The following is a 23,487-nucleotide window of genomic DNA, read 5'->3' as shown; positions in this document are numbered from 1 at the left end:
ACCTAATGTGCCCCAAAGTGCTGAACATTCAATGCTGTCCTGTGGGGATCAGGTGCCTGGGACCCAATTAGGGCAGGACCCCCTGGCAAACACACTGTGACATGAAAAGCAGACTGCAGTGACATTTTATCTTGATGCCTTATCAACAGCAGGAACTCCCTCCACCCTTCTGTGAGCATGCACAGATTACAAGTAGTGCAGGCAGCAATATCATCATGCTGAACTGCACAGAATCTCAGGTCCAGGTCACAGTCACAGCCACCCCACACCCGTGTCCACTCCAGGCAGCCAACCTGCCAAAAGCCTGCCAGGCCTCTAGTGGTTTGCTGCCAGGCAGAGTGAACGTGAAGGGGACCTTCAGGAATCTGCTGCCTGGTAGAGTGAATGCAAAAAGGACCTTCAGGGATATGCTGCCTGAAAATGCAAAGGAATCAGGAAGACCAGCAAAATACAGGGGAGGGAGGTTTACACTCACCTGTTGCTATAGTCTTGATGTCTATCAGATAAGCCAGTCTCTTGTTCTCCACGGCTCTCTGCCGTCTCTCATTGACACGGACACTATTATTTGAAGGGAATGATGACCATTACCTTTACTACTCTCTAAATTCACAGGACTGAATCACATAGTCCCTTCCAGTCTTACCTGCGGTTTCCCCAGGCACATGGAGCCTCTTGCAGGTCTCTGACCTGTGACTCTTGCACAGTACCTACAGCTGCCTCAAGTGAGAACAAACCTTTCTGATTCACGGCTTCACTCCAGAAGCTGCCCCTCTGGAACCAGGGTCCCCAATAGCAAATTAGTTAGGCTGCTTCCACCTCTGAGCAGCCCATGATCCTCCCTTCTCTCGAATCAGAAAATGGAGTATGGTATTTCAGAGGGACAGAGGAGGTCCTGCTGGCATCTAGAGTCCCTGATAATGCTGTACTAGGACCAGCTGGATGCAGAGATCCCTGAGTACATGCACAGGAGGTCCCTCTTCAGCAATAGCCAAGGCAGGCTTCAATAAGCGTGCATCAGAGGAAAATGGGCTCTTGTGCTTCTAAAACTTTACAACCATTAGATGTAACCGAGCAATTAAACCCCACCATTTCTCACTGTCAGAAGCAGATTACTCAGGTCCCAGTGTCTGGGGGCCGCATTCCACAGAGTGGGACACTTCCAAGTGTATATATTTGAGGTCACTCACAAAACGCCTGTGCTGGCCACACAAGCAGGTGTAACACTTACCTGACAAGATGAGGGTTCATGAACTCTGTGCGGACAGAACCCAGGATGTCATTGCTTCCATATTCCACCAGTGTCAGCTCTCCAGCATTAAAGATCATGCAGACCTGAAGGAGAGAGGGGAATACACTCTTACAGAAAAGCCAGGTAAACACACATACCTACCAGTGAGGTGTGCAGAAAAGAACTCTGCTGCACACAAGTCTAAATTCAAACCCTCTGGGATGAGTAAGGAATTGTCCTTGGCTTCCTGTTGTGACTGCCAGCTTTTCGTCAGGGTTGGGGATTTTAGTTCTGGGCCTATCAGTCCTGCAGGAGCCAAGCTGTCACTGTGACAGCTGTATTCTGTATCTCCAACATCCTCTCTACCTGTTGCTCTTTTATTGCTCCTCTCTCCTATAGGGTTATGACTTGTATAACTTGACAGTCCACAGGCTAAGTTTGTTCTGTACCTGGCATGTGGAAAAGGCAAGTATGGGGAGGAAGCAGATCACGATCTGCATGGAGAAGGTAAGTCCAGGAAACTGCTGAGAAACAGGGTTTTCCAGAAGTGCAGTTCACACTTTTTCTGCTGGTGCACACACAGCTTTACTCACCATTCATGGGTAGCATCCTGTCCCATCCAACTTACATTCTCATTGTCGAAGAAGAACTTCTCATTCCCTCCAGATCCTTGCCAGGCTACCTACAAAGCAATGGCATCAAGTGAGCAAATGCCAGCCTGACAGCTCCTGCAGGGAACCAGGTTGCAGGCATTGTGGTCCACTGTCCAGCTCTCAACCCCCACAACAGATAGCAAAAAGTACACTGCAGAAGGGATCATGTTCCGGCACTTCAGCTGTCAACACTGTTGTTCAGTCATTCCCAACTTGCAAGCTCCTCACTTCCCTCTCCTTTTTTTAACCTCTGCTTCAGACTCCTGTTCTCTTTGTGTAGCATCTTATTGCCTTCTGGACGAGGGGCCTTTATGTACTCCCTCTAGCCTACTCTTTCACAGGCACTTCTCCACCTTCCTTAGACTAACTTTATTATAAAAAGCACCCCCAACAGTCCCTTTGCCTCCATAAGTCTTCTCCACAGAATCAGTGCTACCATTTGTGGGGGCAGAATCTCCACACCACATGTAGCTGAAACCCTTCTTTTTTGGGGTCATGTTAGCAATGACTGGTCAGCATAGTGCCAGTGGGGGACCAAAGGATTTGGAATTTGAGAAGAGCACTGGATAATACAATGATTACTGTGATGACAACAGGTAAGTGGTCAGAGAGGCAGAAAACTGAAAGCCAAAGCTGCAGCTGTCCTCTTCCCTCCTTGAGCAAGAGCTCCAAGTCACTGCTTCAGCAAAACTCCAGTGAGACAGCATGATGGCAAAGGGACTACTCACAACCCTATTCTTTATAAGAAGTGAGTATAGCTGTGCAACTGAAAGAAAAACTCCTCTGTGCAGTATGATGTAAAGAAACCTGGGAGATTTAGTCTGGCCAGATTTTCAGTTGGATTACCAAGTATCAGTATGCTCCAACTCAAATCTGTAGTCAGGAGCTCCTGCTCCTGGCTAGGTTGATAAGCATACCATTAGCCTGATTAAAAGTATATGATACCTGTGTGAACAAAGCAAATATGTCCTGAAGCCTATTTAATACTTTTATCAGACACTAACCTACTGCCCACGTTCTCCAGGCTTGGCACATAGGCTCAGCACTCAGTGCACTGTGAGGCTCATGGTATGGACAGTTTTGCATGAATTGTTTGGTACCAGAAATGATACTGGCATAAGCTGTGGTACTGCAGTCATGAATGGTGAGGGTTTTTTTGGTTTTGTTTTTGTTTGTTTTTATTTAAAAACACACTAAGATTCATACATTCACATCTGGAATGTACATATGTACAGCATCCAGTTTTGGGCCCCCCAGTACAAGAAAGACATTGACAAACTGGAGCAAGTTCAGCAGAGTACCATCAAGATGGTTGGGGCTGAAGCACTTGCACTGCAAAGAGAGGCTGAAGGAATTGGGCTTCTTCAGCCTGGAGAAGGGAAGGCTTAAGAGACCTCTAATAAGGTGATGCCAGGCTTTTTTTTTTGGCAGATGCACAGTGAAAGGGTGAGAAACGCTTATAAATTAAAACAGCAATTCCAAAGAGACTTAGGAGAAAAGCTTTCCCCCGCGAGGAGAGTAAAGCATTGAAATGGGGGACCAGAGGGACTGTGGGATCTGAGCAATGACATCGGAATTTAATATTGACCTTCCTTTGGGTAGGAAGTTAGATAAGAGACCTCCCAAGGCCCCTTCCAACCTGAATTATTCTATGATTCTTTGAAAATAGATGTATTGATCCCACGCAGAAAACATATTCTTTGAGTTACAGAGTTAAGCATTTGACACTCAAGAAATGCCACGGATTTTCCAGTACCTCACTGAGCTTGTTGGAGCTGATGTCACCCAGCAATAATGTGTCTGAGGTATGGGCCACCAGATATCTGTCTTTCCCCAAGATCTTCACCTCATCAATCTCATAACCATACTGGGATTTCAACACAACTCGAGTTCCTGTTGAGAGGTTCTTCACAATGACCTAGAGAAAGTGGGAAAATGCAGTAAGAGGCCATGCACAGAGGAAGAACTCAGACTTCTTTGCCATGGAAGATTATGCAACAGATGACACTTGGGTATTTACATGTCCCCTCACATCATTTCACTCTGCTTTTTAAAGAAACATTACCATTCCTTTTGTATGGGATGACAACTGTAGTAGCAGTGTGGGATTCTCACTTCTGCCATTTAGAAGTTTCTAGTTTAACTGGAGGACTACTTAGGCCCCCGAGGATAAGCCACCCTCTGAGAGTCCTGCTCTCTCTCCACTGACTAGAGGGGGGTGCCTAGACTCCTAGCTCACGCTTACTACCTGATTTTGAACGAGGTAAAGTTGGCTGAAGTTAAACCACTTAAGGAGCCTGCATTTGGCACGGAGGTACCCCCCACAAATTCACAAGCTAGGAAATAAACTCCATTCTCTTTGCTCCTAGCCAATTTCCAGCCAGCCTTCACCCTGTCACTGGAATATCCCCTATGCCTTTCCCAACAAGTTGCTATAAACAAACCATAGGCGCAGAACTCCAAACATGTCTACTTTTAGCAAGCATCCCCTTTTCATCAAGAGACATTACCTCATTGGATATTCTCTTACCTGGCTTGGTCCCACATATGTCATTTCAAATTTATTTTTGTAAATGCTTCTGCGAAGGCAGCAGTCAAATTGTTCAACTCCTCCACACAGAGTGCCCTGGGGAAACAAACACATTGCACACAGTCAGTGAATTCTGTTAAGGAGAGATATTCCAGACCCTACTTACATGAGGAGGATCAGAGGTGAGACAGAAATCCACAGGTCCTGGCTGCTCTGGAGAACAAGGCTGAAGCCCCCAGATGCATGAGGAACAGCCCTATTTTGACTTTCTTGAGAGAACAGAAAGATTGATAAATTCTCAGAGAAACAGAGCTTACCAAATACTAGCACGTACATGGGAGAGGAAGAGAAGGGGTTAAAAATCACCTTTATCCTCATCTTCCCCCTTATCCTTCTCAGTTTCCCACTCCTCCCTTCCAGAAGAATCCTTCCACCTTTATCTCTTTCAACATCCCCATTCCTTTCACCTATCTCCTATCTCTTAGCCCCTTCTCCTTCTCTGCAAGTATTTGTTCACATGCTCAATTAATTCTCTGCCTGCAAGTATTTTGAGGATTCTTCATTGTTGAACATAAAAAGATGCAAAAACTATTAAAGTTGTAAATAGCAACCTTCCTAAACAATTTAAGTGCTTTAAAGAGTTATTCAACATAATAGAGACAGATTTGCAGAAAGATTAATTTAAAGAGCTTTAAAGAATTATTTAACTTAATAGAAAAAGGCAGATCAAGGCCCAACAGCTGAAAGTAGAAGACAGACAACTCTGAACTGAAAACATAGGACATAAACATAGAGTATAAGTAACAGATCAGTTTTTATACTGCTTCTCACAGGTGCTCAGGGGAAAGAATGCTCATGAGACTGCTCTAGAGAAGCTATGCTGACCTTATTATGCTTCTGTGAAAAAAGGAGGATTGCTGCTGCTCGTCCATGATATTTTACAGCTTCATACTCTGCACACCGCACATCTGACTGCAGCAGTGTCTCTTGTACAAGGTCTTAGCCTAGGCACCTTGCATCACACACCTAGGTGATGGTGTGACCACTCTCATAAGCTCTCCCTGTATCACATCACTTTGTTCTTAGGAGCACACATAAGACTGTCTGTCCCTGGTGTGTGACTCATGGGCTCAGGGTTGCTGACTGGTGATACAAACCACACAGATGCGTGAACCATCCCTCTTCCATGCTAAAGCTGTGATGGTGTAGAGGTGAGCTATTTCTTTGGGTTTGCCTTCCTCCCAGGCACTGCGGCGTGGGCTCCAGTTCAAAACCCTTAACCTGTGAGAACAGATGAGAAAGCAAAGACATGAAGAAATGTGTATGGCTGAAAAAAAAGCACTATAAAGGGGAGATTTTACCATCAGACACCATACCTATCATAGCTGCCAATGACGACAGACTGGCCGCCAGGACTGGCAGCTGCTGTGGTGAATTCCTTCTCTGATGAGTCCCGGCTATAGTCAAAGGTTTGAATCACATTGCCCTCCTTCCCATAAGCTACAATCTTCTTATCGCAGCCTGCAGCCACAATGCTGTTGGAAGCCCAGGCCAGGGCATAAGGAGGACAGGGATGCATCACCAACTTACCCTACAACAGACGAGAAAGAACATCCTGAAAACATGAACAGCTCTAGCCCCCAACTGGCCTCTGTATTCAGCTATCACAATGAGACCAGTATGAGGCCCTTCTGTAAAGTCCAATTCATGGGGGTTGCTTTGTCTGCCTGCCCCAGTTTGTAGGAAGGTAGAAAGAAACCAGAGCCGAGAGATGTATCAACTATTCCACTCATTCAACCGGGAGAGAAGATTGCTGATGCCAGTAAGAAGACCAGTACCGTTAACTAGACTGGGATGCACTCTTAACATAGCAGAGTATATATGGGCATTCAGCATATCATGGTAGAGAGCAGACATGCTCAAACTGCTTCAGTCAGAGAGAAAAGATCTGAGTGAGAATAGCATTCCCTTCACCACAGCCTGAAGCACAGAGACTACTCCTTTTGGGGAGGAGCAGGAGGCTCAGGAGACATGCTGGGTGCCTAGAGTACCCTGTCCACAGACAGAGCGTGAACTTGGGATTCAGGGTTAACTGGGATAACTCTACATTGCTTGGTGAGAAGATGACAATAGCTGTTCCCTGGAACCCTACCCATTCAAGCATCATTCTCCTGGACACTCTAACATCAGATCTTTCTGGACACCTGAAGAGCCTTACGTCTCATACACAAAAAAGTAACCTCCCCTCTTACCACCCCACTCTGTATTTCAAAGCATTTAGTCACTGCTCTGTCTTCATCAATGCTCCATACTGCCTATGCTAGCAAGCACAGACTGCAGCTCCTCTCCAGACTTCCACTCCCTCCACAGCGTGATCCCTTTCCAGAGCTCTTGAGCTGGGGAGTAGGTTGTGCAAACAGGGATTTTGCTCATTGAAGAACGATCTTTGATACCTGTGATTCACCTGAGCCCTCATCATCAAAGAAGAAGCGTACTATGGTTCCATCTGCATGGCCAGACAGGATTCCCTTCCCTGACACACTGCAAAGAAACACAGACAGGATGATGCAATATTGCAGTAAAACTTGCACCTTTATTTTCATATCCTTGCTCAGAGGAGCCAGTCCCAGGGTCATTGTTGATGTTCCTCATCAAAGGAACCTTCACCAAAGACAAGCTGGGTGATGAACACAAGAATATCTAGTACCTGTATTGGTGTCTGTAAAAACAAAGCACGCAAAAGTATGGAGACTGGAGAGTGGCCAGTTAAGTATCTTCATCATGTAAAATCACAATAACCAACTTCCTGTATTACTAAAACACAGAGAGGCTAAGTAACCTTAAGTGGAATAATGACTATGCACACAAATTCTTATAGCAAGGTATATCAAGCAACCCTTGCATTGGAACTGTTCCAGAAGTGAGGCTGGATATTGTGACACCAGGAATGCCTAAAAGCAACACAATTTAGGGAAAAAACATCTAGACAAACACTCCATGCCTAAGTCCATTATTTGCAGCATTAATGTCTTGTGTACTTCTTGACACAAGCAGGGAGAAGAGAGCAAGGAAGAAGAAACAGGCCTAATGTAATGTACCTAGAAAGAACACACTTAAACAATGATTCAAGTACAGAATACAAATTCTGTGAACACTGTAACAATCCAGGAATCATACATCTGTCTTCTGTTGATTGCAATCCCAGATTTGTCATTGATACCATAGCAATAACAGCATAAGTTGTGTTTAGAAATAAAAGAAGAGGGGGAGAGAGTTGGGGGGGAGGATTGGGGGAGAGGGAGAGGAGGGCAAACAGGGAAGAGAGGTGGGGGAAGGGGGGGCATGAAGAGACAGGAAGAGAGAGAGGAAATAGAAACCTTCTGGAACAGAGGCAAAGGCAGGCAGACTTTGGAGGGATTTCTCTGTGGTAGAAAGTCAGAGTCTTAGACTAGCTTTAGGTTTTTTTAATTTGTTTAGCACTCAAAAACCAGAATGACACCATTTAGTGAAAATCCCACTGCTAGGACCATGACATATCTTAAATTTTTTAGGTAAAGGATACTAAAGTAGTTAAAATGAAAATAATTTAAAATTGCACTTTATGGTTATATTTCTAATTATAGCCTTGTCACAGTTTTATCTGGCAGAATATTTTTACTTTTTTTTAGCCCTTAAACTTGACTAATGTTAGCAATTAGCTAGGTGAAGCTGACAAATTTAATCTTTATAAAGTCATGGATTCAAATAAATCAATGTATGTAAGTAATCTCATGAGGACTTGCATCCTGAAATGTGTTGCGGGGGGCAACAAAACTGCATGGGCCAGTGTGGCACAGGCAAGTATCAGATTTTAGGAAGGAATTCCTTTTGGAAAGCACAGTATTTTATTATCTCGACAAGGAACTGACAGCAGAAAGACCCTCTGGCAACCTCCCATACAGCCACCAGTTATGCCAGGGCCAATGGTGGGTAGGAGACTGAGCCAAAGCAGTGTAGCCTAAAGCAGTGCCATACTCACCTGGAAGTTAGGGAGACCACATAGGAATCTGTCCCATAAATGGTGGAAGACTTGTTGTTCTTTGTATTTGCTAAACGAACCTGAGAAAGAGAATCTGATCAATGTTACTTCTGTCTGCAGGATGTGAATTTCCCCCAGTGTAACATCCCCAGAGGTTTCCCAGTCCATGACCAGTGCCAGAAATCACAGGAAGCTCATTGCTTTCTGGTAGGTTGGAGAAGTGGAAAAGTTGGAGTCACACTTGCACATATCTAGAAAGGCTCAGAAAAAGGACCAAATGATCCAGTAGAACCTCCAAGGACTGACTGGGAACCAGAAAGTTCAAGTCAGTGGTGTAATCCCTTTGTTGCTATTTCATGCCCAGGGCCACACAGTAATGGCTCCTACCCTGCAGCCCAGGTGCTTGCAGGCCTTGGTAGCCCCTGCATGGAAAAGAAAATCAGGCAAATAACAAGTTTCTCTACCTTTCCTTCAGCAAGACCAAAGACAATGATATTTTCCGCTGGCCACGATAAGCAGGTCACGGCACTCTGCCAAGGAGGAGGTAAAAAGAGAGGTAAGAGCTCCACCCTACTTAGCTTCTTGCCCCATCGCTACGTAAGACAGCTCATGAACAGTAAAACGACTCAGACCAAGAAAGAGAAGAGATGGGGGCATTTGGACAGACCTTAAAGTATGACTGAGGCCCTACACGCTGAAGCTTAAACTAGATAATAGTGAGCTGGGGTAAAGTAACAGGCTTAGAAGGGCTAACGCAGGGCATCAAAGTTATACCAGATGTGTTCAGTATGGATGCTCTTCTGAGAAGATTACTTATGGATCAGATGTGTAGTTTTCCAGTACAAAATCATGGCTATTTTAAAAGATTTTTTGCAGCAACAAGTATAAAACATAAAAATAATTTGACTCTGCCAGCTTCTGTAACAGATATGAGAATATTTGTACATTGGATCTTCATTTGACAAATCAGAAATAGTCTATGTTTTCATTTACAAGCAAGACAGTTATCAGATGCTACCAAGTAGGTCAGGTAGAAACAGGTTCATTGAATCCAAACCAAAGGTATTCTCAAAGTCTGAGGTAGGGGTCAGGATGAATAAAGCTGACCACCAAACCCAACTGTAAGAGAGGGCCAAGAGAGTTAATAAAACCGCTTCACATTTAAACTGAAGAATTTCAGTCAATAAGAAGGCTGGTGTTTGGCACTGTGCCACCAGCACTAGCCTCACTGGCTCATCTGTTCCATTTTAGGCATCTGGGCCTGCTTTAGACATATATACACACTCATTTATCCATCTCACCTTCTATCCCCAATCTTACCATTCACATCAGCAACCACAGCTACAAACAGATACCAAAATGTTCCTGGATACCTAAGCTGCTCATAATTTATATGTCCAACCAATGACCAAGACCCATTTTTTATTATACCTGTTTCCCAGGCATCCATTTATTTCCCTCATTATCTGCCAGACCCTTATTTTCAGTCTAACACAACCACAAGCAGCCCAGTGGTAGCTTAGAAACAAGCCTCACAAAGTGGTAATGTGCTCAGCTACTAGTGCAAAGAAGTCAAACTCGCACATACTCATCCTGACCCTCTAGCAGGATGCCTTGCTTGCCAGCAGAGCTGAATAGTGTCACTGTATTCACAAGATGTATAAGAGTGCCCAACAGGTTTTGCAAATGGCAGGAGAGGGAAAGGGCTCAATAAATGATCTCTGATATTGACTGAACACACCAAAAATTTGTAAATAACATTATTTAGTTACAGGAGAAAACCGGACACAGTGGTAAAAAACCACACATATAGCATTAGAAAAAATAAAGGATTTATTATGATAGAAACGGTAGAAAAGACATGGGGAAAATGAGAGAATGAGAGAAAAGAGAAATGAACCACTACATTAAAAATACAAAAAACTTTACGCATGCTGTGCACAGCATCTAAGCTTGTGAAAGGCAAGCAGCCTCCCACCAGGCTGTTAGCCAGGTGCTGCAACAAAGGAGAGCCAGAGGGGCAGGAAGCTAGTCCTGCCAGCAGAATGCCAGCAAGTGATAAACAATGAAAGGACTCTCCAGTGAAGCTACAGGTACCCACACCCGGGCTAACCACAACGTACAGGAAAGGGACAAGTGGACACCAAGCCCCTCCTGCTCTCTTTTCTTCATGACACTCTATTCCAGTGTCATGACCACTCAGCACAGCAGCTCAACCACAGAGAAACAAACGCTGACCAACAGCTTTCTTCACTTATTGCCAGAGCAACAGAATTACATGGGGCTCCCTCTTGCAGCCAGCAGCAAGTATTCAGAGAGGCTAGAAGGCTCTCCTAAGCCACCCTAAGAGCAGCCACAGTGGTGGGCCATGACCCAACCCTGAGATGTAGGCTTTCAATCCAGAGGCTGAGGCTGCCCTTCACCTGAGAGGCAGCTTGAGAAAGCCTGGCACAGAAACTCCAGCAACTCCATCAGGAGCAGCTCTGCTTATGTATTCTGGGGATTTGGCCCAGCAGGATGATTTCTCCTAACGGGTACTGGCTACTTCAGGGGCCTATCTAGCAGAGAACTTCTCTAGCGACACAGAGAAAGTGGGGGTCATAGTGTGATGGCAACTGGCTGGAAAGCCTAGGGCAGCTGCTGGACATTTGCTCCTGAAGGTAAAAGAAGTAGTCAGTGCACTGCATTTTCTCATACAGATGGCTTTCTATGCAAGGAATTTATAACACCTTTGCCTTTTCCAGATACTTACATCAACCTCAGGAAAATCCTTGCCAGAGACCTACTGAGTAGACTGCTCTAACACACGCAGGCAGAGCTAGAGCAGCAGAACACGAAGGCGGCCAAGGAGATAACCTGACTGAAATTACAAACCTGAGGCCTTTGAACATGTGGAAACCGTGCAGTTTGACTGAATTCTGCACACTTTACATTTTGGCTAACAAGGAATCTTGGGGCTTAGAGTTGCCAAACTGTGAAAAATAGTTGGGCTCAGAGTCTCTCCTATTTTTCCCTTTCAACTCCCTTAAAACATTCTGTCCACTGATGCCTAAAGTAGTCCCCACAGTTTTGTAATTGATTGCATTGATTATTCAACAATTAATTACTGTGTTGTACCCAGGCATTATGAAGCCTCTGAAGCTTGGCAGGTAATACATGCCTCAAAATTTAAAGATTATCTTAGGATCTACCAGCATCTTTTGGACATCAAGTACCACTGACAGTTTGGCCAATTACACCTGTAAGTATGAGCAGAGAGTCCTCCAATTGTCTTTATCCTACATATGCTGGAGAAAATGGAGTTAAACAGGAGTCTGGGTCTCACCGTTTGGATGAACTTGTTGCATATCACCTTCTTGTCACCCCTGCAGAAAAAGGTAGACAAAAATGACTACCGGTGAAGCTAGTAATACTGCCCATTCTGGGTACCCTACTGTTTGTATTCAGTCTGTTTTAGTATTGCCAAACACAGGCCATTTAAGTTTTGTACACTGGTTGTCTATCACAAGCCAACTTTGGGCAGAAAATTAAAAGAACCCCAACCTTTAAGCTTCCAAAATTCTGGTGACCTGAGCACCTTTAGCACACCAGGTGCCAGCAAATGAGGCTGAAGTGAGGTGGGTGTGTGCCGCAGCTCCACATCTATGAAACAGGGGACAGCAGCATAGGCTTTACAGCTACAGCTCCACGGAAGCTCAGCTGGTGCGTGCTTGCACTGGGCTCCACAAGGGCTGTGTCCAAGGAAATCCTATCTGCTGCTCTCCACAGAAACATCTGAGTGACTTCCTGCAGGTTAGACGATGTGCACCGCAGCATGTACCAGGCTGAGGACCAGGCCAGGACACCGACGCGGGTGGCATCAACGCCCAGAAAGCGCACTGTACAGGAGGAAGGAGAGTGCCGCCCCCTCCTCACGGGCGCTGGACACTCCACCACCAGACTCACCACTCCTCTCCAATCCTGTAGACGTAGACAATGTTGTCTGTTTGGCCAATGGCGATTTTGGTGGAGTCCGGGGAGAAGGCCATGCCTTTGACCACGTAGCTTTTCCTGCCGTACTGTGGAGAGGATGGCAGCGTGAACCACAGGGGAAGGCTGGCCTTGCCCGGCCCACAGATGGCCGTGTCCCGGCTGCAGCAGGCCCCGGCGGCAGCAGGCCGGGCCCTCACCTTGGCGTCGGAGGGCTTGGTGGAGAACTTGTCGCGCCGCTCGCCCTGCTCATCGTACAGCAGCACCACCCGGTCCGCGGTGCACACAGCGAACCGGGCGCTGCTGGCCGACCAGGCCATGCAGGTCACCCGCGCGGTCCCGTCCTGCCAGGCACACACAGCCTCAGCACCGCCGCCCCCCGGCCCGCTCCCTCCCCGCCCGGCCCGGCCCGGCCCGGCCCAGCCCAGCCCAGCCCAGCCCGACCTGCGGGGCCAGCAGGGTCCGCACGTGCCGCAGCTGCATCGCGCCGAACGCCGGAACCGGGACGGAACCGGGACGGCGCCGCCGCCGCCGCCGCCGCCGCCGCCGCCGCCGCCGCCGCCGCCGGGCCCACCTCGCCCCGCCCCCTCGTTGCCCCGGCAACGCCAGCGCCTCCGCCGCTGCGGACGTCAGCGCGCCGAGCCCAGCGGCGGACAGCTCAGGCCTCCCGCCGACCCGATAGCGGCAGGCTCCGGCTCCGGCTCCGGCTCCGGCATGGAGGCGCTGCGGGCGGCGGGGCGCGCCGTGCTGCGGAGCCCGCGCCTCGCCCGGCACGGCCTGGGGCTCCGCCGGCGGCGTAGTGAGTGCGGGCCGCGGGGGCCGGGGAGCGGGCGGGGGCCGCGGGCCGGGCGGGGTATAGCTCCGGGCAGGGAGCCCGCATCTCGGTCTGGTCGGGGCCAGGACTTGGCCGCTGCCTGCTGTGGGGCGCGGTGCGGGGCACGGCTGTGGCCGTGCCGTGGGGCCGCGGGCCGAGGCGGGCTGGCGGGGCTGCAGGGCAGCGGTGGGGCTGCGGGGCAGGCTGTGGGACTGCAGGCCGAGGTGGGCTGCTTGCCTAGCCCTCCCCGACACACTTACCCGGCTGCCAGCCTCTTGCCCCACTTTTAAATTGAGGCCACCCGCACCGGTGGGCTGAAAGGCCCTGGGCGGCTGTGACAGGCGGTGCTGGGACATGCTGTGCCTCATCCGTGGGCACCCTCCCCAGCCTGTGCAGGCCTTGGCTCCCCCGAACCGCTGCATCTGGTCCTTTGCAGGTGTGGACAGGCATGCAGTGAGTGTGGCAAGCCTGCATGTTGCTCGCTGCAGGCGGGCTGCCGTGCTGTCTGTGGCATAGCCAGATCCGAGGCTGACCCCAGAGACCCAGGAGGAGGGCTGTGCCTGAGCTTTCTCAGTCACAGCTGTCCAAAGGCTTTGTTGGAGCAGCAGAGCTCACTCTGGCAGCCCTTGCACGTGTGGGCTGTTCTCAAAGTTCAGAGAGTGAGACAGTGCTCTTCTACCCTGGATAGAGGTCCCTGATGCCCGCATGGTACCAGGCGGGTTCCCTGGTAATTGTCATTTGTGCAGGAGTATGCGGTGCAGATAAGGTCTCCTGATTTCCCTGTGGGTTCAGGTTATTCCAATTATGAGTCAGAGCCTTCTGCAAGTGTGCCAGTAGTGTTCAGGGAGCTAATCCCAGGAAAGAGATGAAAAATAACCCTGAAAAGTATTTGTGTGAACAGTAGATAGCTAGGCAATTCCCAGGGAAGTGTACAAACCTAGTGTTTGTAGCAGAGTGTGTAACTTCTGTGTTCCTGTTCCTTCACTCCTCTGTGTACTGAATCCCCAGGAAGAGAGAGACTGTGACTCCCTGTGTCTTAGCCCTTCTGCATATCTCCTCTCCCACCATCCTTGTGCTCTTTGGGATTTGAGGAAAGTAAATGTGTCCTAACATCTGCTTCAGTTCTTCTTGAAAATTATCACCCGGAAGTGCTTGGCACAAGAGAATTGTTCCTTTGTGTGTGGCACACTAGTCTGGTAACTAAAGCTTTTGCCTTCCATGAGAGTCAACTTTCTGTTGAAGCCAGTGGTTTTGTCTTGTGGGAGCAGAGGTCAAATGGATGCTTCTGTCGTGCTTGCTTTGTGTGTTCTCTGCCAACGGTAGTGGTGTCGGGACCGACTGTAGGGCCAGGGCTCCTTCTCCCACCAGCACATCTGCTGTGTGGCAGAACATGCTGGTGAAACGGACTGGTTTCTGAAGGACGCTGGAGATGCTGACAACTGTCCCTAGGGAATCTTTCTTGAGTGAACAGACTCTGCCCACTGGGGTTTGGTTTTGTTTGGTTTTGTTTTTTCTTGGCTGCAGCAATGGGGTTTGAAAAGAGAGGACACAGGAGACAGAAGCCAGTGCCCCTTTAATTCTGTGACCTGCAAAGTAATGCACTTGGGAGCTCTCTTCCCTCTGTGCACTGGAGTTCATCCATAAGATGTGTTTTCCTGGAAGCTAGTTTGCATCCTTGAAATACCAGTCTGAGCTCTTCCTTAACACAGAATCTTTGTGGTGCAGTTGCTTCCCAGTCACCTCAGCTTGGATCATGAGTGCTGGACGAGCTACTCCTTCCCTGGCAGCCTGCTGCTGCAAATGATAGCTACCAGAGGGTTTGGCTTTGGTTGTACTGGAACAACTCGGGGATTTTGATCTGACCGAGTGTGGCAGCAAATGCTGCTGTTCCTGAGGTGTGCCAGTAGCTTAGGTGGGAGAGATGAATGGAGTATAGAGAACATCCTGCTTGTAGTGAAATAGATGGGACCCAGGAATGCAAGGTTTTTGCAGATAGCAGTGAACACTGCAGCATCTGAGGCCCTATGCAGATATGCAGGAGCTTACTATCTGTGGTGACAGAGCCTGTACTTCCAGGGATGGAGGACTAAAGCTTTGATGGTGAATTGTCCTCTCATTCTGCTCCTCTTCCAAGAATGTCACAGAGCCAGAAGAGTGCCCTGCTGAGTGCAGGTAGCAGCACTGCTGCTGGGAGCAGTGAAGCTGCAACAAGGTGGGGTGGCTTTGCTGGGACTAGCCATAGGGCTGCTGGAACATGGCTTCTAAAGCATTTTGTCTTTGCAGAGCTTCCCGAGAGCTGGGCTGATATGCAGGAGCCGCTGCTTGAGGGGATGTGCTTCACACTCAAGTATCTAGGCATGACGCTGGTAGAAAAACCCAAAGGAGAAGACATGGCTGCTGCTGCCATCCGCAGGATTGTGGCCATGGTGAGAGCTGGCTCTGGGGTCCTGCTGTGCTGGGGTGGAGAAGAGCCAGTTCAGAACCCAGCCCCTGGACTCCGCGAAGTGTCCATGTCCCAGCCCTGAACCCCAGTGAGGGACTGTGCTGTTCCCAAGAGGAGGGTGGCGTGCAGGAGGCTGGCTGGTCTCTGCCTCTGTGCTGTGGGGGAAGTGGTCTTCCTGCAGGACAGCTGCTGCTGCCTGCTCCCACACCAGGAACATGGCTAGGAGCAGAGCTGTGCCTGTCACAGCACAGAGAGGAGGGTGAAGTACCGGGAGAGGTGGGGTCTGTCCTTTCCCATGTGCACAGCAGTAGTGTGAACGGATTCCAGGGGTGTTCTATGCAAGGCATGCCTGATCTCCAGGCTCTGCGTTCCCATCCGTACAGCAGGAGCCTTTGCAGCAAGGGTCCAAGTGGGTGGCACGCCATACAGAGTCTGGAGGACTCCTGCCAGTGAGGGGGGGTGAAGACCCTTGCCAATTTGCAGAGGTGTCTGGTGTCTCCCCACTGCCAGGCACGGGTGGGAGCTCGCAAGTTCCAGAAGGTGATTCTGACAGTGTCTCCGAGGGGCATTTCGCTGCAGGATGCAGACACAAAGGAGATGGTTGAGAACATCTCCATCTACAGGTGGGCATGGCATGTGGAGGGCCTGGGTGTTCCCCAGCAGCCAGCTGGAGACTGATGGGATCTTGAGCAGCCAGGGAAGGTTGGGCCTTCTGTCAGTGGTACCTTCAAGCTTAGGTCTTCCTTTGGCTCCCTGAGGCCTGTGCCCTCTCCCTGCTGTGCCCCACGGCACTGCCTGGGGCTGAATACAGGCAGGGCCCTGGGCAGCCTTGAGTTTTGGGTCAGTCCATCTGTCTTTTTACTGGGCCCTGCTTGTCTCTTCTGGCATGCAAGCAGGGTGTCGAGGCTGATGGTTGGAAAGCCCCACAGTTAGGGCAGGACTATGTGTCTGTCTCTCTCCACTGACACAGGACCGCCCTTCTGGCTGCAATGGCATGAGGGTGCCATAGACTGCAGCTTACTTGGGCTGGCTAAAGGCAGTTGCTGTGAGAGCTGATGTGGGTTTTTTTAACTGCTGCCAGCTGTGCTTTGGCTGGGTTGGGTGTCTGTGGGTGCTGGGTGTGAGGGGAGCGTGGCTGCAGGCTGGTGGCTAGATGGGAAGCAGAGACAGGACATCTCTTTGGTGCAAAATTTGGGTCTCAGCACCAGAGCTGATGTGCCAAGGCAGACCATCCTACTGGCTGGCCTCCAATCATGTCCTTGGAGGCAATCACCCACCCTTCTGTGCAACTTTTGTCTCAATGCTTGAGTTCATATGTTGGGCTGGACTGGGCATCGGAGGACTGAGGAGCATGCTGGGGCAGTATAGGAGGGAATGCCTGTGGATGCAGTGATCTCTTACCAGCTGTAGGTGCGGGGAAGCCTCTGGCCCTTGCTGTGGAGTTGGGCTGCCTGATCATCTGGGGCAGATGAAAGCCTCAGGCTGTCAGCACTGCTTGTTGGTGTGCTGGGAGCACAGCAGGAGACCTGTGCTGGGGTCCCTTATCACCCTGAGCAGCTCCTCTCTGCCTGCAGGATCTCCTACTGCACAACAGACAAGCTGCAGAACAAAGTCTTCGCCTATGTTGCCCAGAGCCAGGACAGCGGTGCACTGGAGTGCCATGCTTTCCTCTCACCCAAAAAGAAGATTGTAAGCACTTCCCTTCTGCTCTTGGCTCTGTGAGGTAAGGGTGGGAGCAAGGGTCTTCCTTCTCCCCTTCAGAGAGAAAGAGCCCTTACCTCTGGGCACCTCAGCTGGAAATGGAGTGAGGGAGCGCATGTGTTCACGCTGCAGAGGCGGGTGGTGAGTGAAAGTAGGTTCTTCTGTCCCAAGCTCCTCTGGGATCTCCTCTTGGGGATGGCTGGCCCACGTGGGTAGACAGACACAGCATTGAGCTCTGGCCTTCCGTGTGTGTGCTCTGCAGAGAAAGGCAGCAAGGGAGGCCTGGGGGCTCTCAGATTTCATGGCAGTGGGGTTGTCTTGGCTTGAGGGCCCAGATGGAAGCAGACATTCCTTCTATTTCTTGTACACAGGCCCAGGCTGTGACTCTGACCGTGGCCCAGGCCTTCCAGATGGCACTGGATCTCTGGGAAGCAGCACATGCAGGTAGGAGGAATTTCTCAAATGTGTCCCTCTGCCTAGCCCTGGGATTGGGGTCTCCAGTGTGGGACCCTATCTTGGGCTGTGCCGAGGAGAGATGGCTTGCTGCCTGGCAGGTGAAACACACCAAGTAGGGAGAGTGTTGTCCCTGCTGTTGTGTTCTTTGCCACTGCCCCACGTGGGGAGCCTGCTCTATCTCTGGCTGGGGTGGGGGGCATCCCTGCTATCCATGCTGAACTCTTCTGCATTGCTGAGCTGTAGCACAGCTCAGAGCCCTGTGGTACCCGCCCTGAGCAGTGATCCTGCACCCTTGTTTGCACTTTTCCCCGAGCACAGCAGGGGTATCTGTCCCTTGCCCACAGTCCTGCCTGTACATCCACTGCTGGGCCTTCTCCAGGTTGCAGGCACTAACTCTGCTGCTTTTGCCCTGTCCCAGGCTCTAGGCAGGAACGGCCCCTTCACCCTTCATGTGTCTTGGAGAGCAGTGAGCCCGGCAGACCAAGTGAGCCAGCCCCCCCAGGGAGCCCTCCCTTCAGACACCGGTTTGGGGTACAGTATGTGCAAGTCTGGCCCATGCCCAGGGCAGTCTTGCATTAGGGCAGGAAAAGAGTAACCTTTATGCAGCTCCTTCCTCCTGGCCTTCCAGGACCCTGTCGGTATCTGCGCAGCCTCCCTCGCACATGGCGGCCTGATGTGAAGAGAGGCACTGTGCTCTGTCTGGCTCACGAGGCAGGCGCAGTTTCTCAGGTGGTCTTTGCTCCAGCTCTCCTGTCAGGCCCAGCATTGCTGCAGCCCTCAGCCCTGCTCTGCTGGCACTGTCAGACAGGGAGCTGGGACCTGCTCTGCACGCTTGGTGCCATGATTAGGGGTGAGACACTGTCTCTGAAGAAGAGGACCCTTTGGTCATCATCTTGCCAGCCTGGGCTAAGGCTCAGCCCTGCCCATCTGCACTATACCTACTGCATGTCCAGAGCCAATCAGAGCATTGCCAGTGTTGCCGGTCTCACTGCCCAGGAGCCTCTGGATGCTTGGTCCTTGGCCTCATGCTTCCAGTGCTGGCCCAGCCTGGCAGTGCTTGGGGTCCTACTTGCTTACAACCTGCTCCTGGGTGGTCCTCTGCCTGGCCCTCCAGCTGCAAGGTGTGCTCACCCCTCTCCTGTCTCTGGGCAAAGGTGTGCTGTGTGCAGCAGCTGTCTCAGCTTGTTCCCCACTCACAGCCTGTGTTTGGTGCTTTGCTGGCTGGAGGGGATGTAAGAAGTGCCATGGTCTGTCTCTCCTCTTGTGTGGCTGTGTGCCTGGGCCCAGAGGATTTCAGCAGCCCAGCACTGCAGGTGCCATCTCTCCCCCTACTGTCTGTAGGCACCCTTTGTCTATGCCATGCCTGGTGGGTGACTGTGCCTTGTGAAGGGGCCAGGGACTGCCCTGCTGCTCCAGAACAGGCTCTGGGCAGCCCAGCCTCGCTCCTGGCAGAGACGTGCCCAGGCAGTGAGGTGTCATGGTGGTTTTTTTTTGTTTTGTTTTGTTTGTTTGTTTGCCAGGAGGAGGAAGAGGAGGAGGAAGATGATAACATCGGTGAAAACTTATCTGGGTAGGTGGTGAGCTGCTGCTTGTGTTCAGGGATCTCTCTGATGAACCCTGGCCTGTTTCCTTCGCTGTGCCTCATGGAAGGGGAGCTGCTGGGGCCACGGGCACAGTGGGAGCATGGAGGAGATCTGATGGGAGCAAGGGGGAGCTTTCTGCTGCTTTCTCTGCCTTTGTCAGCTGAGAGGTTGAGTGAACAGGGAGCTGAGCTGTGGAGGGGCAGATCTTGCAGTTCAGCTTATGCAGTGGAGCTGTGTGGGGCAGATGCTGACCCTCAGGATGTACCCAGAGATGCTACTTGTTTTCTGTTTCTGCCAGTCTTTGCTGAGGCCAGCCTATCCAGACATGCTTCTCAGGTGGGACTCAGAGTTGTCCCTCTCCTCCCACTGATTTCCCTGGAGCTCGGACCAGGATGGAGGCCTGGTCATGCTGACTTCTGTGTGGACTAGGGCCTGGGGCTGAGCTTGCTGGTGTCTGTCCTGTGCTTGGGAGGAGCTGGTGGTACCAGTCTGGCAGTGGAGGATTAACCCATAGGTCTTTGCAGAAGTGCCTGTGGTGGTGGGTGCGAGAGGCCTGTTTCATTGTGGCTGTTTTCCATGTGTCTGGCAGCTGACACCTGGCTGGGGTCTGTCAGCGCCGCAGGGCTGAGCCTGGTCTGAGCTGGCATCAGCTGGGAACCAGTGCATACACAGACCGGAGCTATGTATGTGGCCCTGTGAAGTGCCAGCCCTTTGTAGGCAGGACAGGCTGGCCTGGGGAAAGGGTTTGGTAGCAACTGGGCTAGGGCCTTCTGCACTCTGAGTGCCTGGTACTGCTGCGCCATGCCTGTGTTGTCAAGGTCATGAGCATGCTGCGTCTCTCAGCAGGCCTTGCTTGGGGTATGATGGGTGCTGTGTTCTCTTCCAAAGCAGCATGGAGGAGGTGGGGAAGGGAGCCCACAGCCCAGCAGGTAAGTTGCTTCCTTCAGTGCTGCTTTGCCACATCCCCCAGCATGTCCTCTGCAGGAGGAGGGGGCTGATGGCTCACCTGGGAAGGTCTGTTTCCCCTCCTAGGCTGTGCTGGGTTCCCAACTGCATGCCTCATGGACCAGGTCTTCCTCCCTCTTGCTTTTCAGAGTCAGCATTTCTTGTGCCCAGGGCAAGCTCTCCTACTGCACAGCTACTGTGCTACCACTTGGGGCATGCCCCAGACAGCTGGAAGGGGCTGGGAGGGGTTGGAGACCTCCCCACAGCTGGCCCTGGGACTGCTGGCCCCAAGACTCCCCTGGGCTAAGCCAAATCTCTGCAACAATGGACCAGCCACTCAGGATTCACTCTGTGCCTGCACCTGGGCCAGACAGTGCCTACCCCTGCCCCTGGCACTGCCCACCAGGCACGGGGTCTGCTGGCACCGCTGCCATGCAGCGCACAGACCGTGACACCTGTTCCTTGTCCTGCTCTCCGCCTGCATGAACCGCCTCAAACTGCAGCTGCTCCCTGCTCAGGCTGCTGGACCGGTGCTCCTTGCTCTGCCCGCTCCCAGTGCATGCAGAGCCACCCCAAGCGCTCTGAGCCTGCAGGATGCAGGCAGTGCGCCTCGGACTGCACTGTCTCACCTGCCTTGCTTGTTTCTCCTGCCTTGCTCCTCGTGGTGGCAGTTGGGTACCAGGTGAGGCTGAGCAGCCCCCTGGAGATGGTGGAGGACTTGCTCGGCAGGCATGACCGTCAGGGAGCGATTGCTCTTGGCCTGGAGGAGTGAATGAGGAAGGCCTTGCCCCTGCAGTTCAGCCCCACACCCTCTCACGAGTGAAATGAGCTTGTTTTTAAAGGAAAGCTCTGCCTTTATAGGGAAATAAACTGAGTTTTTTACTATTGTCATTTGGGTTTGAGTGCTGGATGGGGTGTCATGCACAAGTGTGCAAGGTACTGTGTCTCTGCTGTGATGCCTGCGGTGAGGCTTCCTCATGTGTGGTGAGGGCCTGGCCTGTGCCCTGAGCTGATGGAGCCTGCAGCTGCCCTGGAGCTCCCATGTCTTCCTTGGCTGCTGGCCCTGAGGGAGCTGTTCCCCCTATGCTGAGGGCTGCTGGGGCGCAGGGTGGCCCTTGTCATCTGGGGGGGGGGAGGAGCTGGTCCAGGCTGTGCTGGACTGCTATGTCTTGAGCACCTGTGAACATCATCTGCACCAATAGGAGCTGACAGCTGACCATGCTGAGGCCAGGGAGGACACAAGCCCCCCTGTGTGGCAGCGGGTCTCAACCTCTGCCCCTGTGTGCCTGCTCTGGGGTGCCTATGCCCTGCTGCACACCTGGCTGTGGTCTGGAGACACGGGCAAGCCATGCACTTGGTTTCCTTCCCCAGATAGAGCAGGGGAGGCTGCAGCCAGCAGGATGTCTGGTTTCTCCAGCAAGTAACAGTTTGCAGCTGCTTTCTGGCTGAGGACCTTGCTGCTGGGTTCCTGTCATATTGCAGCACATCTCCCCTTCTAAGGCCGGTGACACTGACAGCCCCAGCTGAGCAGTACTGGCTGTGTGCAGCCTGAGGTGGCAGAGCCAGTCTCCCAGCAAGTGCTGCAGGCAAGTGCTGTGGGGAAGGCTTATGCTCTGGGGAGGCTTGGGTCCCTGCAGGTTAGCCAGCAGCTGCGCACTTTCTCACTTGTGCTTTTGCACATTGAGTCGTGGCCTCATGCCTTTTTTCCCACAGCTGAGGGCACAGGGCAACCTGTAGACGTTATTGGGGTGGTTTGTTAGGGAGAGCAGGTCATTGTCAGAGCCTCAGCTTCCAGCACTGAGGGATGGCTGACCTGTTGGTGCTGTGGGTTTAACAGCCCTTCATGTGCTGAACCAGGATGCTTGGCATCCATGCTCTCCTGCAGCTGAGTACTGTAGGTAGTACCGAGGGGTGGACAATGCTACAGCTAATGCTGGCACATGCTGATTGCTTCACTCACCCTTAGCTCTTGTCCTGTGAATAACTGTTTGCCATCTCCTGCCACTGGGGAGGGCAGTGGGCTCTATCCTGCTGCCTGGTAACTGTCAGATCTCCAGACAAGTGCTCCAAGCAGCTTAACAGCCTCTCTCCGTGGGACTCATGGTTGCTGCAGTGTGCTCTTTGCTGAGTATGCTGAACACTGCAGCCCTGTATGGCTTCTTGCAGGACTTCGTAGGTGCCAGTTCTGCTGTTATTCCTGGCTTTAACCAGCGGTTGCTGCAGTGAGTGAACTGTTTCCCTGCCCTCCCCTGCCCCATCTCAGCCTTATGTGTGTGAGCCTTTGCCAAGTGTGTTCTGTTTTAGCAATATACAAGCTAGCAATGGGTTCACCATCACCCACACGTGCTAATACTGTCCAACATCTCTTAAATTGGTGTGCTAGAATTGCTCTGCATGAACTACACAGCCCTTCTTTTGTACCACTGTGGTGTTGGTGCTGCAGGGCAGGTGGGGGTATGTATCTGTATGCGTGTGCATGTCCTGCTCTGCCCTGGCACTGTGTTGGGCATTTGCACTGTCGCTGCCAACCTCATTTGCAGGGTGTACACTTGTACATGCCTCAGAAAATACCTTTGTCCAACACTGCTGCTGCCTTTTCTGTGCAGCCCTCATCTCTGCAGTTCCCTGCCTTCCTGCACTGCCATGGTCTGAGAAAGGAGTAGTAGCTGGCGTTCGGTCTTTTTTTGGGGGGGGTGTGTCTTTTTTGCATCAACACCACACCCTGATTTTACATTTAGTGTGACCGACTTTTGTGCTCCTTTTTTATTTGGCCACAACCACTGCATTTTGACATACATTTTTTTTGGTGCCTCCCCCAGCTCCTCAAATCTGCTGCACAGTCATGCTCCTTTGTTTCTTTGTGTCTGTCTCTGGTCTGGTTAAAGAACTCATGACAGTAGGCATGTGTCTGCTCTGAGCCTCCAGCACCTCTGAACATTTTACAGGGCACCAGAACTTTTAAAAAACTCTTGTATTTCCCTGACAGCCCTATTTTTTTAATGTACCTCCCTAAAAAACAAGTTAGCTGGCAAAACAAAAGTGGTTTGTCTCTCTGGAGCTATGGCCATGCTCCCTGCAGCCCAAGTTACAGCACAGCAGCACTTGCACCTCACCACCATGGTGCTCAGGTACCTCTGCTCACTTGAC

At 51.1% G+C, this 23,487-nt stretch overlaps 2 protein-coding genes across 18 annotated transcripts in view; one reads left to right on the top strand and one right to left on the bottom strand.

Moving 5' to 3' along the window:
* Positions 1–12,949, bottom strand: part of IFT172 (intraflagellar transport 172) — a 39,011-nt gene extending 26,062 nt beyond the window's left edge. For 2 of the 3 annotated variants that reach the window (XR_008238437.1, XM_052809154.1), the window contains exons 1-14: positions 12,843–12,949; positions 12,599–12,742; positions 12,375–12,487; positions 11,755–11,794; positions 8,894–8,959; positions 8,430–8,509; positions 6,865–6,952; positions 5,788–6,002; positions 5,569–5,692; positions 4,412–4,507; positions 3,638–3,799; positions 1,857–1,910; positions 1,229–1,332; positions 476–558 (exon numbers count right to left, since the gene is read on the bottom strand). Coding sequence is in view for 2 of the 3 variants with exons in the window: in XM_052809154.1 (XP_052665114.1) it covers positions 476–558; positions 1,229–1,332; positions 1,857–1,910; positions 3,638–3,799; positions 4,412–4,507; positions 5,569–5,692; positions 5,788–6,002; positions 6,865–6,952; positions 8,430–8,509; positions 8,894–8,959; positions 11,755–11,794; positions 12,375–12,487; positions 12,599–12,742; positions 12,843–12,881 (1,408 nt within the window). In the remaining variant the exon portion in view is untranslated. Of the gene's footprint in view, positions 1–475; positions 559–1,228; positions 1,333–1,856; positions 1,911–3,637; positions 3,800–4,411; positions 4,508–5,568; positions 5,693–5,787; positions 6,003–6,864; positions 6,953–8,429; positions 8,510–8,893; positions 8,960–11,754; positions 11,795–12,374; positions 12,743–12,842 lie in introns of all 3 variants that reach the window. The other variant, XM_052809153.1, reaches the window with a different exon arrangement.
* A 67-nt stretch (positions 12,950–13,016) lies between these two features.
* Positions 13,017–21,019, top strand: LOC128152069 (low density lipoprotein receptor adapter protein 1-like). Of its 15 annotated transcripts, XR_008238533.1 has the most exons (10): positions 13,107–13,197; positions 15,289–15,384; positions 15,496–15,638; positions 16,166–16,278; positions 17,230–17,344; positions 17,728–17,800; positions 18,231–18,296; positions 18,441–19,382; positions 20,242–20,324; positions 20,490–20,572. XR_008238533.1 is itself a non-coding variant. In XM_052810078.1 (9 exons), the coding sequence occupies exons 1-9, from the start codon at positions 13,113–13,115 to the stop codon at positions 20,645–20,647; spliced, it is 891 nt and encodes a 296-aa protein (XP_052666038.1). In that variant the 5' UTR covers positions 13,022–13,112; the 3' UTR covers positions 20,648–20,838. The 15 variants fall into 15 exon arrangements, 8 of the variants coding, with proteins under 8 accessions (XP_052666038.1, XP_052666040.1, XP_052666036.1 ...); XR_008238527.1 differs by lacking the exon at positions 15,289–15,384 and having other exon boundaries at positions 13,017–13,197; positions 20,490–20,571; XR_008238528.1 differs by lacking the exon at positions 15,289–15,384 and having other exon boundaries at positions 13,017–13,197; positions 20,239–20,324; positions 20,490–20,537.
* Positions 21,020–23,487: the final 2,468 nt, after the last annotated feature.

Source organism: Harpia harpyja, chromosome 15, assembly GCF_026419915.1.
Source record: "Harpia harpyja isolate bHarHar1 chromosome 15, bHarHar1 primary haplotype, whole genome shotgun sequence".
NCBI lineage: Eukaryota > Metazoa > Chordata > Aves > Accipitriformes > Accipitridae > Harpia > Harpia harpyja.
Note: the sequence above shows the minus strand (reverse complement) of the source record. Positions and strands in the feature narration are given on the sequence as shown.

Coding starts and splice junctions, on each gene's coding strand:
- LOC128152069 (XM_052810075.1), top strand. CDS start 13,113: ATGGAGGCGCTGCGGGCGGCGGGGCGCGCCGTGCTGCGGAGCCCGCGC. Junction 15,639..16,165: donor TCCGCAGGATTGTGGCCATG/GTGAGAGCTGGC, acceptor CCCCACTGCCAG/GCACGGGTGGGAGCTCGCAA. Junction 19,383..20,238: donor ATCGGTGAAAACTTATCTGG/GTAGGTGGTGAG, acceptor TGCGTCTCTCAG/CAGGCCTTGCTTGGGGTATG.